This window comes from Calidris pugnax, unplaced genomic scaffold (genome assembly GCF_001431845.1).
Source record: "Calidris pugnax isolate Ruff unplaced genomic scaffold, ASM143184v1 scaffold139, whole genome shotgun sequence".
In the NCBI taxonomy this organism is placed as follows: domain Eukaryota; kingdom Metazoa; phylum Chordata; class Aves; order Charadriiformes; family Scolopacidae; genus Calidris; species Calidris pugnax.
In genome coordinates this window covers 348,276-367,195 of record NW_015090863.1, presented here as the reverse complement: position 1 = coordinate 367,195, position 18,920 = coordinate 348,276, and the positions used below count along the sequence as shown (strand labels likewise).

Below are 18,920 nucleotides of genomic sequence, written 5' to 3'. Positions count from 1 at the left end.
GGTTGGGGTGTTTATTTCATCCTAAACTTGATGCTTCATCCAGCGGCTGAGAAATTCTTGAAGTGGCGAGCCCAATAAAACGGGAAAGCCCAACCGGGTCATTCTCACTGTTTTATTCTTTTTTTTTTTTTTTTTTTTTTTTTGAGTGATGGTAGCTGAGGTTTGACACTGGTGCGGGGAGGGAGGACGGGCTGGGGAGAGAGTGGATTTTTTTCTCTTGGCAAGCAGCTCAGGGAGCAGAGGTGCTTGGACAGCCATGGACCAGTGCAGGGCTCGCTCCAGTGGCCACCTCGCTGGCCATGGGCTGCCACGGGTCCCGCCGGGCGAGCCGATGGGTGCCTGGCTCCAGCCGAGCTCCTTTTCTTTTGGGGAGGGGGGGTTCGGTGGGGAAAAAGCAGCTTTTTCAGATTCTGAACGCCAGTCCCTGGTTATTCAAGCGTTATAAAATCACCTGAGCGTCGCTTGGTTGTTTATTGCTGAAATTCAAAGTAAGCTTGGCCTCTCTTTAGAGGGATGGATTTCGAACCACGATTTAGCCAGCAAACAAAATATTGCAATGGGGTGGGGGGGGGAAAAAGAATAAAATAATAAATCTAACCCCAAATTTACTGCAAAACGTGTCGGCAGCTTGCAAGCCTGTTGGTGGCCTGGCCTGGCTGGCTGCCGGCAAGGAGAGAGCACCCAAGCCTTCTTCTCACTTCTTCACTCGGGGTTTTTTTTGGTTTTACTGCTTTTATGCTTGAATTGCGGGTAGCGCAGTGAGGCTGCAGAGTGGGGGGAAGGTAGAGGGCACAGGGGGGTGCCCAGCCTGCCTTGCATCCCCCTGGCAGAGGCAGGGACACCTCAGATGGAGAAGTTTGGCCGTGGTTTTTAAGGTCTGGTTGAGGATGGTTTGCTGGGTGGAGGAAGGTGCCTGTTTTTCTCCTGCTATATGTAAATGCTTGTGAAAATAATCATTATCTGTAAAATTTAGGCTCTGGTGTTAACTGGAGGTACAGTGCTTTACTGGGAGGGCTGGTACCTCTATGTGCTTTGGCTTTTTTTTCTGTTGGTGTCTTTAGTCTGGGGGATGTGCTGTGGTGCTCCCTGTTTGCAAGAGGGACATGAGTCCTCTGGGGAGGTGGAAGGTGGGGATGGGGAGGGGGTGTAGGGGAGGAGTCCTTCCAATGCCAGCAGAGGTACAGGCACCTTCTCCACGAGAAATACCATCACCCTCACCATGAGAGATACCAGCTGTGGGGAGGCTGGGAAGCTGCTGCCTGGACCGATGTCCCCTCGTTCAAAGCGTGGTGGAAGCTTCGCAGCGCGGCACGAGGCCCGAAGAACCTGCACCGTTCTGCTCTCCTGCTCCAGGATTTGCTTGGTGGCCACTTTTGGCTCAGAAAGGTGGTGTACCCCCCGGCGTTGGGCTCCACAGGGTGGGAAACAGCAGCCAGGAGGAAGTTCCACAGAGGAGGAGGAGAGGTGAAGGGTTAGGTGCGCTCCCCGAGCTGCATGTGGAAGAACCTGTTTGCAGATGGAGTGAAATATTAAAGGAAAAAGCTGGTTCGCCGGCCCCTTCCCTTGGAGTGTCGTGCTCTGAAGAAGGTGAGAAGCCTTCGGGGAGGCAGAGGTTTGCAGCTGTAAGCGATGCCAGGGCGCTGTGGGACGTGGAAGACAGCTCAGCAGATGAATGAGAGGAAGCATGGACATAAATGAGAACAGAGACTTACCTAAGCCTGGGACCACAAACGGCTCTAGGTCGCTTGAAATGACTGAACTTCTCAGCTTCTAACTGAAACCAGGGATTTCCTCATACACTAGGAAATTGTGACCGTTATTCTGGTGTCAGATGTCTTCATGCTGGTTTCTGGTGGTTGGTTTTTTTTTTTTCTTCTCGAGCCCTCTCATTAGAACAGACACGGTGTGTTGGGTATACTTAAATATTCTGTGTCGCTGGCGAAGTGATTCATTTAAAATTACATAAATTGGCTGCTTAAATGCAGGTTGATATAGTAACAGTGAGGAAAAAAAAAATAATACAACACACAGAGTCCTCTCTTCCTCGATTTTGAAATCAAACAATTTGTCCTAGTAATTTTTTTTAATTTTATTTTTATTTTTTTTTATTTCTCCGTGTGAGAGAGCCCAAGCTCAGCTCTGTAAGGCTGGGCTGTGAGCTGCCCTCCTCGGGTCTGGCTGTCCCTGGCATAGACAGGAGGAAGGTCACTGGAATATCACATCCATGCTCGAAAATAAATATCCCAGCCTCATTGCAGCGCTCTTCCCGCAGGAATGTGCTCGGTCCCGCTTTATCTCCAGCGGGCAACCACGGCCTCCTGCGCTGCTGGTGTTATTTCCTGGAGAAATATTACAAAGGTTTTACCCTCTTCTATTAGAATTTGTCTCTTGGCCGCAGCCTGGCACACCTGTGGGCACACCGTTTTATCTTCCCCAGATAAAGACTTGACACTAAACGGAGTAAATGAGTTTACTGTAATGCAAATTTGAGGGGGCTTCCTGTTTACGAGGAAATAGCTGTAGTGCAGGCAGAATGAATTCCAAGGCTGCAGGCCAAGGCTTAGCAGCAAATAAACTACGAGGGCGAAGAGTTTATTGGCCGTGGGGCTGATTATTGCTGAGTTTACGTGGAGCATCCTCAGAACTGGTTTTTTGTGCTAAAATCGTGAAATATCGCAGTTTGGGAAGAAAGAGGATAGAAAACGCCAATGAGACCTGGCTGCCTAAGGAAGAACCTCAGCGTGGTTTTTTGTTTTGTTAAAAAAAAAAACCAAAACAAAACAACCCTTTTTCCATCCTCTTGTCATCTGCTTTTCCTTCCCTTCTGCGTTTCCTCCTTTCGTTCCGAAGAGCCCTGCCAAGAGCTGGGAAAGCTGCGATGTCTTTCAGTTTATAGAAAACGCCAATGAGACCTGGCTGCCTAAGGAAGAACCTCAGCGTGGTTTTTTGTTTTGTTAAAAAAAAAAACCAAAACAAAACAACCCTTTTTCCATCCTCTTGTCATCTGCTTTTCCTTCCCTTCTGCGTTTCCTCCTTTCGTTCCGAAGAGCCCTGCCAAGAGCTGGGAAAGCTGCGATGTCTTTCAGTTTGAGGTTGTTTCTGCAAAAGCCTGTTTTGCGGGTAGATTCGCCGGGGTGGACAGAGGGGCTGTCAGAGGCAGAGTGACCTAAAGGCAGAAATAGGACCTAAAATGGGAAAGAAAACGCACGTATTGCAATATGAACAAATCTGAAACCTTCATCTTTTTCTACGGAATTACCCTCAAATGTTTTAAGTTTTGGGGGGAACGGAGTGAATGAACCGCGCTCTGAATTTTTTTAGGTTATTCAGCAGACTTCTGAAGTTTTTTGACTTTTCCATGTAAATTCTAGATATTTTTTTTTTTTTGGTCAAAGGGAGTGGAAGAAGGCTATATAACAGCTGTTTTTATTTGCTGGTAGCTCCTTCTGTTTTGAGTAAAGGATTTGCATAACGTGCAGTTGAGAAAAAATGGTCCAGGAAATCAGATAAGTGGGATGGAAGCGGGTACGGGGCTGGCACAGGGCACTGCTGCCTGTCCTCACCCTGGTGGCCTCCATCCTCCCCTGGAACCTTAACGTTAAAGCTTCCTTGCTGTAAACATCACGTAAGCCTTAGGGTGCTTTTGGTGTCCAAATCCCAAGGGCATGGTAACAAAACCCAGCCTGCCTCTGCCCAGGCCTCTCTCTTGCTGCAGTTGGGGATGTTTCTCCCCTCATCTTGCCTTTTCTAACCTGCTTATTTCAGGTATTCCCCCTCTCTCAAGTCAATTCTTACTTTTCTAACCTGCTTATTTCAGGTATTCCCTTTCTCTCAAGTTAATTCTTATTTTTTCTCCCAACCTTTTTCTTTGATCTCCTACCTTCCTTTGAATTCTACCCCTCTCTGGGGGAAAAGGGCATGCTTCAGTCACTTTTTACTTAAAAATCACGCTTTTAACATGACATTTTTTCTCCGTTATCATCCCACCATCACTTCACCTCTAGAACAGAAGACCAACAAGCTGATGCCCCAGCTGCTTCTCACTGGGGCAGTTTGGTCTGTGGTGTGGTTGAGGCACAATCCTTGGAGGTATTCGAAAGACGGGTTGACGTAGTGTGTAGTGACATGGTTTAGTGATGTTTGCATCCCTGGAGGTATTTGAAAGATGGGTTGATGTAGTACTTAGTGCCATGATTTAGTTATGTTTGTTTTTTTTTAATCAGAGTTAAGTTGATGGTTGAACTAGATGATCTTAAAGGTCCCTTCCAACCTGGACAATTCTATGATTCTGTGTGCGCTTTGAGTTCTTCCCCAGTATTCAAACTAACTTGTTTGCAACTCTAATTGAGGTTTGCAGAATGCGTGGAGGTTGCTTTTTCCTTTCCAGTTCCATCCTGAGCCATTTGTGATTTGCTTTCTTCCTCAATATGGGCGAAACCCAAGCGACATCTCCCGAGAGGAGTTTGAGCATCATTACTCTCTCCTCTTACTGCTTTCTCCATTTTATTTTCTTGGCATCACTATACCCTTTCTCTGAATTTCAGTTGTTTCTTTGATGTGTCCTTCAGCGTCTTCTTGTGCTTCTTGAAACTTCTGTAACATCTCTAAGTTACAGGCTGAAACTCCTCTCTCTCTGCTGTCAGTCTCGGTGACTTTGACGGTCTTTTCTCTGGCTTGATTTAACGCCTTCTTGTTGTGCTTACTCATTTAGGGCACAGTCTCTAAGAAAATCTTCCTGACATTCGTTCATGTAATTTTCATTGTCATCCCTTTGCATCTTTCTAGGTGCTTCTTTCTCTCCGTTGCTTTGAGTGTACTGTTCAGTGCTGGGCTTCTGCAGGTGGCACGTGGCTCCTGGAGCATCTCTTGGATGAACATCTCAGTGTCAGGGTGTTGAAAGCTGCTGGCTCCAAGTGTTACCTCCCGTGATCCACCACCTGCTTTGCTCCGAGGTGGTCCTTGCCTTCAAGTCCTCAAAACTGCTCCCCCGAATCCCTCGTTAAAACACTCTTTTTTGTTGGGAAGCTGATAAAGTTTGACTGTGATTCATCTGCCAGGGCTTGCTGCGTGGATGGAGTGTTGGCTGTGGTTACCGGTGGTGTTTCCTCTCTTCCTCCCTCCATCCATTTGGGTGCAGTGTCAGGGTGTTGAAAGCTGCTGGCTCCAAGTGTTACCTCCCGTGATCCACCACCTGCTTTGCTCCGAGGTGGTCCTTGCCTTCAAGTCCTCAAAACTGCTCCCCTGAATCCCTCGTTAAAACACTCTTTTTTGTTGGGAAGCTGATAAAGTTTGACTGTGATTCATCTGCCAGGGCTTGCTGCGTGGATGGAGTGTTGGCTGTGGTTACCGGTGGTGTTTCCTCTCTTCCTCCCTCCATCCATTTGGGTGATGGTTTTAAACTGAAAGAGTGGAGTTTGAGATGAGATCTCAGGAAGAACTTCTTTGCTGTGAGGGTGGTGAGAACCTGGCCCAGGTTGCCCAGAGAAGCTGTGGCTGCCCCATCCCTGGAGGGGTTCAAGGCCAGGTTGGAGGGGGCTTGGAGCAACCTGGTCTGGTGGGAGGTGTCCTTGCCCAGGGCAGGGGGTGGCACTGGATGATCTTTAATGTCTATTCCAACCCAAACCATTCCATGATTCCCTTGTCTCCCATGGCGAGTGTGGGACCTGGGATGTCTTTGTGGTCTTGTCCCCGACATGGCACAGCAGGGTCTAACCGGGTCTCATCAGTGATGTTAACTCCCCAAATTCCTACTTTATGTGCAGGTTGTTTAGAGAATGTCGTGACTCCAGGAAACCTTGTGCTACATTGTGCTGCTTCTTCACTATTGGAATGCAGATGGTAGAAATCTTTAAAAGTGCTGTTTTCCCATTTTCAGAAAAAAAGTAGACTCAGGTTTTGCAGAGACCTATGCTTTTACTGGGCTTTGCACAGAAATGGTGCCAATGAAAGCAGAATTAAATAGGAGATGATATGGAGGATTAAGGCTCTAACAGTTAATTCAGACGGGTTTGTGTCTGTGCAGATTCCAACCCAAACCATTCCATGATTCCCTTGTCTCCCATGGCGAGTGTGGGACCTGGGATGTCTTTGTGGTCTTGTCCCCGACATGGCACAGCAGGGTCTAACCGGGTCTCATCAGTGATGTTAACTCCCCAAATTCCTACTTTATGTGCAGGTTGTTTAGAGAATGTCGTGACTCCAGGAAACCTTGTGCTACATTGTGCTGCTTCTTCACTATTGGAATGCAGATGGTAGAAATCTTTAAAAGTGCTGTTTTCCCATTTTCAGAAAAAAAGTAGACTCAGGTTTTGCAGAGACCTATGCTTTTACTGGGCTTTGCACAGAAATGGTGCCAATGAAAGCAGAATTAAATAGGAGATGATATGGAGGATTAAGGCTCTAACAGTTAATTCAGACAAGTTTGTGTCACAGTACCTCTAGCTCTGCAAGGTGGTGGTACTTCATGGAAGCTCCTTCCATCTGCTTGTGGCAATAACGACTGTAAATCATTTCAGTAGAACTTGAGCTTGCCTGTCTAAAATCTCAAAACAGTTTAGGTTTTTGTTTGACATTTACAATTTTTTTTTTGGTGTCAAGCAAGATTGTTTCTCGGTATTTTTATACCGTTTCCAGTACTTACTAAAAATTGGATTGAAAAATTTGAAGTAAGAGCTTAAAACCAGCCCATAGGACACTCGGGCTGTTCGAAGTGGTTTCATCTTCGTGTAATTTGCCAAGCTACGGGAGGAAAGAGGATTCTAAATGAAATGGTTTTATGAAGTGATTTATTATTTTGCAGCTCTGCTCCGTCCCACTGCTTGAGTTGAACGTTGGAGCAAAGAGGAAAGGACGTAAAGCGAAATTCTGAAAGCATCCCCATCTCCTTGGTGCAGCTCCTGTTTCTGGCAGGGTGAATGTCTTCTCATTTCGGTTAGTCCTGCTCGGGGTGAGCAGAGATGGCAGAATAGTTAAAAAAACTCAGTTTTATTTAGAAATCCAGCCTTCCAACTTTGCTGTCAGTGGAAGTGTTGGTTGAGAAGGTAGTGATAGGTGAACACAGGGAAAAGCTAGGGCTTCTGGCAAAGCCAACTCACTTTTTATCTCATTAGCTTTGTACTACAGCAGGAAAAAGAGGTGTTTTGGGGATGGAGATGGACCATCACAGTGTAGGAGGGCTCCTGCTTGCTGCAGATGCTGCTCTCCCCTGGGTGCTCTCTCCCTTGGGAATTCAGGTCCTTATTTGTTGTCGCTGCAGTGTCTGTACCTTAATAAAAGACAGGCCTGTACAGAAGTGCCTTGCAGCTTTAATAGATGAGAAATTAGAGTCTGGAAAAGGGACACTGTTGTTCTCTATATTGTACAGCTCAGAAGCTGAGCCAAGTAGAAAATAAGTGCCGTACCTTTGCTTGCACATAGGATGTTTGGCAGATGCAGGGCTTGAAACTTGATTTTTGGAGCTTCAGATAAGTGGTGGAGGCGCTGGACTGGGGCATGGGAAAGAAATCCTAATTTGTGAGGATGGTGAGAGCCTGGCCCAGGTTGCCCAGAGCAGCTGTGGCTGCCCCATCCCTGGAGGGGTTCAAGGCCACGTTGGAGGGGGCTTGGAGCAACCTGGGCTGGTGGGAGGTGTCCCGGCCCAGGGCAGGGGGTGGCACTGGGTGGGCTTCAACCCACTCTTTCAACCCAAACCATTCTATGAAAGAGAAAGATGGCCTTAAGAGAGATGTTCCAATTAGTTCTCCTGTGGGGATGCTGTAAGGCTGAAGCTTATGTTTTGAAACATAGACTCTCCCTAGGGTGTCATTACCTTAATTAAGAAAAAAGGTAAATGAGGGTGATGTGGGAAGAGATCAGCGTGCAGACTTCCGTGCTAAAAACAGAGGGATGTTTCTAGGGATGTATTTTGGGGAAAGCTTCTGTAATGTGATGTTGCATTCTAGGTGGGACCCCGGTGCCTGGTGGGGATGGGCTGTGGGTGCTGATGGTGGGACCTGCCTGGGGCTGGTGGGAAATACCCACAGGCACACTTGTCTTCCCAGTAAAATGAATCAACTTTATAGCTGTTACTCCTTTTATAGGTAGGACAGCTTTTCAGTGGCTGGACCTTCCCATGTGGAATGTTTTCAGCAAAATGCTGTAACATCAGGAGATGAATGTGTGCAGCTCCAGTGAAATCATGTGGAATGGCCTGGTTTAATCTTCTTATCAATAATAGCATTTTTTGGGGGGGGGGTAATTAATAAAATTAGAAAAAAGCTTATCAGGAGCTGTCAGGTCCAGGTGCATAAAATAATTCGCATAATTTTAATTGAACTGAGTTTCTAGCTTCAGAAAATACAGCTGCTGTCCACATAAAGAGCTTCACCCCATGCTTACTACTTTCTCCAAGAAAATCATTCCACCACTGAATAAACACCTATAGAAATGTGCCTTGCATAAATAAATAATCTTTTTGAGAGTGTTAGGAGGAACGGCTTCCATATAGAAACCCCCCCAGTCCCCTTCCAGCGTGCCAGGAATGTGTCCTGTCAGCATGTGTCGTGTTCCTATTGAGAAGGGAACTGGGGAAAGGGCAGATTTCTCAGAATCTGGTAGGGCTGTGGGAATCAAAGCCTTCTTTAGGGTCTGGGGGGGGTTTGAGGCCAGCTGCTGTGTGGGGATTGTGATACACTGGAGAAGCACTGGCTGCATCCCCACCTCCCGGTGCTTCCCTGCAGCCTGGGGACACACCATGGAGCTGGGAATGGATGGATCCTCCTCACCCAGGAGGAGTCTGCGTGAGGTGCAGAACAGAAAAGAGCTCCCAGCAGCTTCCACATCCTCCCAGAAAATGAAAAAGCCCGGGAGAACCCACTAAATGCTTCAATCCTTGGAGAAAGAGCCCGCTCTCCCAAGGGCAGGATGCAGCCTCCACGTGCCAGCTGTGGCCTCTGGGGTGTTTATTACATTTCTGTCTTAATTTCAGCAGGAAAAGCAAATTTGGTGAAACACAAGTCTCGCTTAAACAGAACTTTAAATGAAAAGAAGCCAAAACACGGGTGGGTGTTTTACTCTGGAGGCCTCTGGTGTCTGGTGGGATGAGCCTGGCTGTGCCGGGGGTGGAATGGGTCTGGAGGCAGTGGGGTGGGATGGTGTTTTCTGGCTGCCCTGGAGCCTTTTGCCTTTCCTGGGTGGGCTTCCCATTCCTCTGCAAGTTCTAAGGACGACCCTCCGAGGTGACATTTCCTTCCTCAGCCTCCTCATCACTTGCTGTTTTTCTGAAGTCTCCAGCCTGGCGTCCCCATCTCTTCCCCATCACGTTCTGTTCCTTGTCACGTCTAAGCAATTCCCTGTGCATTGATCCATTGTGCATTCTCTGTGCGTTGATCCTCTGAGTTTTTTGGTTTTATTTATAATTTTTTTTTTACCCCAGGTATTCCCAGTCATCTTCCCAAATGGATCTAACTATGTGCATTGATCCATTGTGCATTCTCTGTGCCTTGATCCTCTGAGTTTTTTTGTTTTATTTATTTATTTTTTTTACCCCAGGTATTCCTAGTCATCTTCCCAAATGGCTCTAACTGTTAAAGTTACTTTCTTTGCACCTCCCTCTTACTTCTGGGAAAATACAGGAAGTGTTCTTTAGTTTTAACTCGTCGTTTAAAAGAGTTCTGAGAAGATCTGCTTCTTAGGCCTGGGAGTTCCTCACGGTTTTCACTCTTGATCAACCCTGCATCGCTAAACCTTTTAAATGTGCTTTTATAAAGGAAAAAAACCAACCCAAAATCTTGGCTGCAATGGCTCTCTGCTGTTCTGCTGCTGCTCCGAGTTGTACTTGTTGACCCCGTTGTGCTTTCAGTTCAAAGGCCTTCGGGGCAGGATCTTTGGTCCAATTTTAGCAACTTTATGATGGATTTGGAGAGTGCAAATAAACATTGAAGCCTCTCTAAAAGTGAATCCTGAGCCTATAAATGAATAAATAAATCAGAGGCGAATGTAGTGTATTTCAGTCAACGTTGGCCGTAGTTCTTGGTAGCTCAGTTCATGTTTATACTTGCACGCTGCTTTTAAAGAAGGCTGTAAACATTTTGGAGATATGGAAAGATTACAAAAAAAAATGGCAAGTCTCCAATAATTTTTTTATTTGTTTAAAAAAACCAATTATGATTGACAAATTACTTAATTGCAGTGGGAGCGAGAAGATGTGATTTCGCTCCGATTTCTCTGTCTCGTAATTTCTCTGGTGGAAGGGCAAGTCCTTGACATTCCAATTCAGTGTAATTATTCCTGAAAAATTCATGTACTTAGAAGCTTTTATATTAGTTTCAGATTTCAGCAGTGATAATGCAAATGATCCTCAAGGAACCGTGAGGCTAAGTGCGTGTTTTGAAATCGTAGCTCCCTCGCTATTGCTTTTGGCTGCCTTGTTGTAAACTTTCCCCATTAATATAATTTGCATAAGTGAAGCTGCTCCGGCTCCTGGATGAGACGCACGGGCAAGGGGGGAGGGTGTGGGAAAAGGCTGCTGAGCTCTAATCCCTTCCATCGCAAACAGGGTTCTTGGGTGCAATGTGCTACTAATCATCCTTGACAATTATAAGAGCATTAGTTCAGTGTAGTGAAATGACTTGGCAGTGGGCTTAGCATAAACTTCAGAGACAGAAAATGGGCTAGAAAGGGGTGAACTTGGGCTAGAGGAGTTTTATTGCTCTATTAAATAACGAGGATGGATGTTGCGTTGCTGTCAGGCGTATTCTAGTAGTATTATATGATGCTCAAAAGTAAAAGAATAAAAGGAACATATTTTTTTCCATGGCATCTCATTGTCCAAAAATGTTTTTGTTTTTTTTTTTTCACAATCTTCTCATGATTCGTTTCCTCTTCAACTATAGACTTTTACAAGTAATAGATAAATATGTGAGGTTGGATAGTCTAACGGTCCTCTCTGCCTTTATGTGCTGGGAATTGACTTTGCCCCATTAAAGGCTTGAGCAGAAGTTGCAGCATGTAAAATGCCTTTTATAGCCTCTGAGAACAAAACAGTTTGGAGAAGTATTGACTTCTGCTGAACTTTGAACTGGGTGCAAGCCTGAGAGGAAGCAAAACAAAATGAATTGAATGGTTAGTGATATGTTCACTATTTTTTTTGCCTCTTATCTAGGAGGGAAGCTCATTCTTTTTTACTGGTTGCATCAAGTGTCTGCCCTTCTCTTTGCCCCCGCACAGTGGAGTGTTAAGCTGACCTGGGGGCTCCGACCCAGTGACTCGTTGGGGTTCCCAGTCTTGGTCAAGAGGAGTTTTCTCTTGAGCTGGAGAGGTCCTTCATGCCAGCGATGAACATATTACAAGAAAATAGTAGCATCATTAGTAATCACACAGATTTACTCTTTGAGATCTTTCTCTCCTTCTCCCTGTCGTCTTCTGCTGTGGGACTTGGTTGTTTTTTTTTTTTCCTATTCTGCAAAACCTCAATAAATACCTCTAAGGAGAAACTGCATTTCTAATGACGCGTTGGTAGGATTGTACCTCAGGCTTTCAGACTTTCTTCTTGTTTGAAATGGGGTCTAAGTGGGCTTCGTTATTTTCTATGTGCAGCTGTGTCTTTCAGAGAAGAAAGCGGAGATGAAAGCTGGATGGGATGAGGGGACGTGCTAAATAGAGTGCAGAAACAAGGTGAGAATGGGCTGAGAGAGAGATTTGGAAAAGGAAATAGGGAGTGATAACAAGAAGGAAGAGGAGAAAGCAGGCGAGAATAAATGGAAGGGCCAGTGTGGGAGCAGGGTGCTTGGGGCACCAAGAGTGGGAAGGTGCTGAGGGGCAGTGCAAAATGTTGGCGGTCAAAGGCAGTGGTAATTCGATTTCTGAATATTTAGCACTTTCTTGAAATAATTAATCAGCATTTGAGTAGTTTTGGGACGTGCCAGGATCCATCAGGAGCTTAATGTGCTGGGTCCAGGCACGTGGCTGCCCTGAGACAGAGAGGAGGGGGGAAAAAAGCAATAGAGCTTTATTTCACAGACTGGGGATCAGAGGCAGATGATATTTATGACTTGCCCAAGATGATACAGGAAATGTTGGTAGAGTTAAATACTGAACTCTGCTCCCCTTGGGCCAGCCTCTGTGAAGCTGCCAGTTCATTCTTGTTTTGTTTTTCTGTTCTCCTTTTTCTGTTTCGGCTCATAGGTGAGTCTATTAGTGAGTGTAACTGCACATTTTTAATGTAGGTATGATTCTTTAATGCTTGCAGTAAGGCCATATGGTTTTGTTTTTTTTTTCCAAGCTGTGGTGTGCATGTGTGTGGCTGTACGATAGATAATATCCTACAAATCTCAACTCTTATTGATTTATAAGAAAAAATAATGTGCTTTTATGCTAAATAATTAAAAGCTCCTTTAAGATACAGTAGTAAGCAGTCCAGTAGTAAGTAGCTTCTTGGTCTAGTTCCAATGGCAAGAATATGGATACGGATAAATACCATCACATCTTTCTTTACCCCCTTTCCATTTCCTAAGTGTGAGATGCTTTCTAAAGAACCCCACATAATTGAGCATGACAAACCTGCGAGGCCAAAATCCCTGCACCTTAGAAACGGATAACAGAACTTTTAGGAAATATCAAAGTCAATGCTTTTTATTTATTCTCCTCCCTAACTTCTAGTTTCTGTGTGCGCCCGCATCCCTCGTGGGCTGTTCCTGGGGCTCCGGTGGCTGTCCCGCGGGCACAGATGCAGTTGTACACCCAGGAAACTTTAATTCCTGCTTCCCCTTGGAGTCACGGGGTGTTACTGCTCTGTTTTGGGGGGAACAGAAGGAGAAACTGTCGCTGTTGGCCGTGGTGTGTTGTTCCAAGGGCAGGTTCTGGGGGTGAACTCTGTCTCGAAGCCACCTCCTGCTTTGCTGCTGCTGGTGTCGCTCACCGAGAGGGAGGTTTGCGGATGAGGGGTCCTCATGTCCTTAAGACATGTCCTTTTCTGTCTTAAAAAGAACATAATGTGGTGGGGTTTTTTTTCTTAGTTTTTCAGAAGCTGTGTTTTCAAGCCTGCCTTTTCTGCCCGTACCACCTTGGCCTGGTGGCTGCCAGACAGCGTGTCACCACGTGTGTGTGTAGGCAGCAGGAACCTTTTAATTACAGAACCCATTTTAACCTTGAAGGTTGCTTTTCAGTGGATTTCTTTCTTCTGAAAGACCGGGATGCTGCCTATAGTAACTAGAGCCTCAAGAGGCAGCTTCAAGCTCCTTTTAACAGGTCATTCAGCTGGTGCTTGTAATAAACCTCTTTTCTAGGGAGGAGGAGGAGGAGGAGCTGCCCAGGTTAATGCGACCTGTGCTCTTCACAGAGTTCACAGTTTGATGCCGATGCTGATAGTCATCTTTCCTCCTGCTTCTGCACAGGCAGCCTGTTCCCAGCTCCTTCACGAGCCCGGTGTTTCAGTTCAGCCCTTTCTTAAAGGGCATCTCCTCCCGTGGGGTTGAAGAGCCAGCACCCTGCCGCCCCCAGCCCGCCCCAGCCATGCGAGACCCTGCGTGGGTGCTCTTTGCATTGCTGGGGATCCAGGTGTTCATCTTATTTGCAATTAAAAACCTTTCCCAAAACTTCTTTACCGTTAGCTCTCTCCAGCTGAGCTGGGTGCGGGTGCTGTGGTGCCCCTGGGTGCAGGCACCCACTTAAACCTGGTCAAAATGTGGTCAGTTAAACCAGCGAAGACCCCAAAAATGCAGTTCTCAACAACATTTTAAACCCGATGTTGGATTTTTTCCCCCCAAATACACTTGCCCTGTTATTTCAGTTTGCTTGTGGCACGTGGATGGGAAACTGAGCTTTCCTGAAATTTGTGGTATTTACTGTTTTCTTCCTCTCTGAAATAAATACCTGGATGAAAGGTTTTGCTACAGCAGAGTCAGGCACACTTTTGTTTCTGAGGTCTCCCTGGATTTCGTTTTCAGCCAGCTTTTGTTTCTGCTGATTCTGAGCCTTGCTGAGAAGGTAGATCAGGCTCTGAATTGAGATGAACTTGGGCGAAAAGTCCACTTCTGGCATCAGCGGATTGTTTGCCCTGAAAGCATCTTTGGAGATGGAAAGCTTTTTAGCAATGGCTACTTTTCTGTGAAACACAGCTTTTAATCCCAGATTGTTTACGTGTAGGGCAACTAATGATTCCATCTACGAAGGCGGAGAGGGAACCTTCATTCCTGTTTGTGGAATGTGCAAGGCTCCATTTTAAAATTTTCCATCCTTCTGAAGGATATGTGGATATATGGATTCTGCTGCTGAGTTTCTTTTGAATTCAGCAGGATTTTTACCTTTAACTTCCCTGTGAGAGTTAGAAGTTAATTATTCTGGGTAGTCATAACCCACTCCATGTGTTTTATTCCTATTTATTCATATATGGGTAGGGAACAGGGATTTCTCAGGGGTGAAAGCCTGTTGTTTAGAAGCTGGAATGCGGTGTGGGCTCCCACAGCCTGTGATGGTTTTATGGATTTGTTCAGATTCTGGAGCTGCAAAAACGTGTTGTTCCTTTGACACGTTATCCATCAGACCAGAAGCACTGGATGTGGAGGGAGAGGAGCAGAACCGTTGGGGAGATTTGCCCGTTACACAACCGGAGTGTTTTCCTGGCCACTTCAGTCATACGTTAAATTTTTCATTATCTTCTCCCCTTGTCTAGACTGGGGTGTGTTTATGTAATTTCTTGCAGTGCACTTGTTTCCAGCAGGGGAAAGCTTTCTTGATGTCATTATTATGAAAAAGGCTTATGATGTTACTAATGGTCTAGCGGTCGGTGGGAACGGGACGTTGCCGAAGAGCGCTCTGAGTGCTGATGGGGTGACCAAGAGGCTGAGGAGAAGGGACATTTGTGGTCTTTGGTGACGCACACCATGTTCATCTCCAAGTGGTCCTCCTGGAGAAATGAGGGGAAGGTGTGTGTTGGGAGCAGAGGGATGCGGAGGGAAGGAGCGGGCAGAGCTGAAGGCATCTCCCCAACCTTCCTGGGTTGAAGGTTCAGAGGCCGTGAGCTTCTGGTTGTCCCCAGGCTCCTGCCAGTCCCACCGCTCTGCTCCACAGCCCAGGGCTGCCTTACCAAAGTGTCAGTACAAGGAGAGCTATTTTGCCATCAATGGGCTAACATTTTGTGGATTTTCAGCAGAGCGTTAACTTTCACAGGCACCATTTTAATCATGTTAAGCTAGGATGTGTATTTTTTAAAAATCTACCCATAAACCAGCCAAATTTTGCAATTCTGTCAATTATATGATGAATTTTATTTTACCTCCTTGATTTTCCTGAGTACAGAACATGTTCTTTATTTACTGCTTCCTCTTCGTTTGAAATCAGTATTTTGTTTAGGCTGTAAAAATACACAGAGGGCAGACCTAGATTTTAGTGAACAAATAAAAAGAGTAGCAGGTTCGTCACCAACTAATTAATAGTCTGAAGCCCGATTAACAACGTTTAGCCCTCCCTGTTCTTGTGTAGCTTGATTTGGGGGTCACCTCTGGGGTTCCCAGTTTGGATCACGATGTTCATAGAGTTGTGTTCCACGCGGGGCTTTGAGATTAACATAGAAACTATAAATAGAATAATTTTCTGGACTGGAGTTTAGGGCTTTCTTTCCATAAAAATTTAAAATTTGTCCAGGAGAACTGGCCTGTTCTGTTGCATTTCAGAAGTAGGTTTTTTTTAAAGTTTTTCTCCTGACATGAAATAGTTCAGAATTCGCATTTTACAAGGATTAGGAGCTCAGTCTTATTTCTACAGGAACGTGAGTGATATTTAACAGTCTTGTGTAGGGCACGAGTACTTTGTACAGGGTATTTGCGGTTATTTTTATCAAAGTAAATAGTTCATATGAAAATACCAATTTTAAAATTGGAAACAGAAAAAGTCTAGTGGAATTTTGCCTAAATACTAGGACAATGTAGTTGTTTTCCCAGGGCACGGCACTGCTGGCCTCCATTGATTTTCAAATTTATGGGCTCGTATTGTTGCCCCTATGAAATTTTTATAGGCATTATATTAAAATGAATATTGAAGGTTGCTCGATGAATAAAGGAAATCTTTGTCGATGTGGTTTGAAATGAGTGATTGTGACATTCTAAATGAGGCAAAGTAGATGTTAAGTGCACTGTAGCCAAGCTGGGGGCCTAATGGAGCTTGTGTTGGCTCATTTGCTAAACGATACCTGGCAATTGCAGTGTTAACAGCCCGATGCAGCTTTGATTGACTCCTACCTTTAATTTACAAGGTGCAAGTTAAAATCTGACTCGAGGATAAAGAAAGGAAGGGATGCCCAGAACGTCCCCAGGAAGGGCTGTGACCCCAGGGCTCCCCCAGGAATTGCCCCTGCACTCCCTGGTTTTGGGGAAGAACACCCAGCCTTTGGTGCTCCAGCTCCTGGGGCAGCCCTGAACTCCCATCCCATTCCACCTACAAATATATAATTGGGATTACGACCCCACTGGGTGATCCCAGGGGAAGGCTGGGAATTCTCCTTTAAACTTTGGCCATTACAGAAGTGAGAGCACATACAGTGAGGAGAACTATGTGCAATCACCCATGGCTTTTTTTATTCCAATTTTTGCTCATTTGCGGTATTTTCAAGCCTTATTAGATAAGTATAGATTCTTGAAGGGGGTTTCTAACATCACGCTGTGTGGTGTAGGCTATTGATATGTTAAGCTTGAAATGTAAAAACTATGTCTCTTCTACACTGAATAAGTACTAATATTCCCAATATTCTACACTGGGTATTATTAATATTTACAGTGGGGAAAAGGGATTGTTCTGTTGTACCTCAAACTCCAAGAACCTTTGAAAAAAAAACAACCTTAAAAATCACAGTATTGAGACTACAAGGCGAATTTTAGGCTGGAAGGGTGATGTCTGGAAAGGTATTCATTGGTAAGGATGAATTCTTGATGATTCTATGAATTCAGCAATCTCTCTGGAGCCCAGTTGATGTTAATGGTTGTTGTCCAATTCTTGTGGTCTTCAGAGAGAGCAGCAGCTGCTCTGAGCTGATGCAGTAGATGGGCAGTGGGACCTCATTTTGCTTGAATCTTTCTCATTGATGCTTCATTTTTGCGATCCTTTTCTCCCAAGTCTGTTAAAGTTCTGGTTTAAAATGAGCAGTTTCAATTAATTCTTCTCTTTTTTTTTTGTTTCCTTTCAGTATCCGCAGTGTTATGCAGAAATATCTTGAGGAAAGGGGTGAATTAACCTTCGACAAGATCTTTCATCAGAAAATTGGTAAGTCATGTTTCAATAAAACGTTACTCGTGTAAATATTTTAAAAATTGGCTTGGCTGCCACTTCTTAGTAATGACCACTGAAAAATCAGGGTTGTAGATGGGCTGATGAACACTGGAATATGGACAGGGCTTAGGGAAACAAAGGTCTTCAATAAAATGAAATGTTGCAGAAGGGAAGACGATGAAGCAAGGCAATCTGTCAGCTTAACTTCATGTTCTGGAAAACTACTGGAAAAATAATTAAATTATTTGGAAGCATCGAGGAGAAAATTATATTACTTGGTTACGGGCTTGTCAACAGTATAATGTGTCACATCAGTTAAACTTTTTTTTGTCTCTGTAGGGGTAATAAGCCTCGTTGATAAAGGGAGCAGGAAAGATCTCTATGTGTTGGCTTGGCTGGGATCAGGGAGATGCAGCCTGGGTGAAACTGGTGTGTGCAGGGGGAGGAACTGGTGGGAAAATTGCCTTGAGGAACCAGTTTTTGGTGCTTCCGTGTGGAGATGGAAGGATGTATCCAGGGAATTTGCCCAAGAGCGTCAGAGATCTGTTACTAACCAGTATTTTAGTTCCCAGTGTGAATGCTGGGATGAAGAGCCTCTGGATTCTGCTTGTGTGCTGAGAAGGTCCTCACCCTCGGTGTGGTTACAGTCCGAATTACAAAAACTGTCCATAAACTAGAGAAGGGGGGAGAAAAAAATGCAGTGCTTCTCAGTCAAAACAAGCAGTGTCTTCTACACCTGCGCTGGAGTAATTACAGAACTCCAGGGTGGAGAACCGCTGATGAGGGAGACGTTTTTAATTGACGTGGCTGCTACAGTGAGCCGTAGGTTGGATTGCCTCAGCTAGATCACACGATTAAATATCAAATCAGGGTTGTAGCCAGTGAGGCATGTGAAGTAATCCTCTTTTGGCAGAATATTGTGTCCATCCTGGCACCGGAGTCCAGAATATACATGGACCTGCTGGAAGGACTCCAGGACAGAGCAGTGGGAACAAGCAGACCTTACTTAGCAGTCTGCTAAGTGTGAGGAATTATTGAAATGGGGTGATACGTAGGCAATGAAAGAGCGAAGTGGGGTTGAACAAGCTTCAAAGCCAGAAAAGCTGTTGCAGAAAGGATGAGGTTAGTCAATTCTCCAGAGGTTTGACACATGAATTAAAAAAAAAAATCTGGAGAGGAATAAAACCATGTTAGTAGTAGGAAGGGTAGTAAGGCAGGAGAAGGGATTTCACAAAGGGTTTTGAAAACTTTGTCCAGTAGGTTTGAGGAGCGGGTTGGCAGATGTCTGCTGGGATTGTATGGCTGCTCTTGTCTTGCAGAATGGGGAAAAAAACATAAAATGGCCTGGGAAGACTTGAACATAAGAAGTTCCATCTAAACATGAGGAGGAACTTCTTCACTTTGAGGGTGGCAGAGCCCTGGAACAGGCTGCCCAGAGAGGTGGTGAAGTCTCCTTCTCTGGAGACATTCAAAATCCTCCTGGACATGTTCAAGTGCAACCTGCTCTGGGTGGACCTGCTCTGGCAGGGGGTTGGACTAGATGATCTCCAGAGCCCCCATCCAGACCCCACATCATTCTGTGATTCTGTAATGGATCTATTCCTGGCTGAGATACACCAAGACTGTAATTAACAGTGGAAGGAAATGCCCAAGGACAACGTGCCGCTGGGCCTTGTTTCCCAGGG

The 18,920-nt window shown here is 45.3% G+C and overlaps 1 protein-coding gene across 1 annotated transcript in view; it reads left to right on the top strand.

The window, feature by feature from the left end:
• The window catches only part of ADRBK2 (adrenergic, beta, receptor kinase 2), an 81,829-nt gene that overhangs the window by 469 nt on the left and 62,440 nt on the right, over positions 1 to 18,920 (top strand). The window contains exon 2 of the mRNA XM_014944812.1: positions 17,153 to 17,229. Coding sequence (XP_014800298.1) covers positions 17,153 to 17,229 — 77 coding nt within the window. The remainder of the gene's footprint in view (positions 1 to 17,152; positions 17,230 to 18,920) is intronic.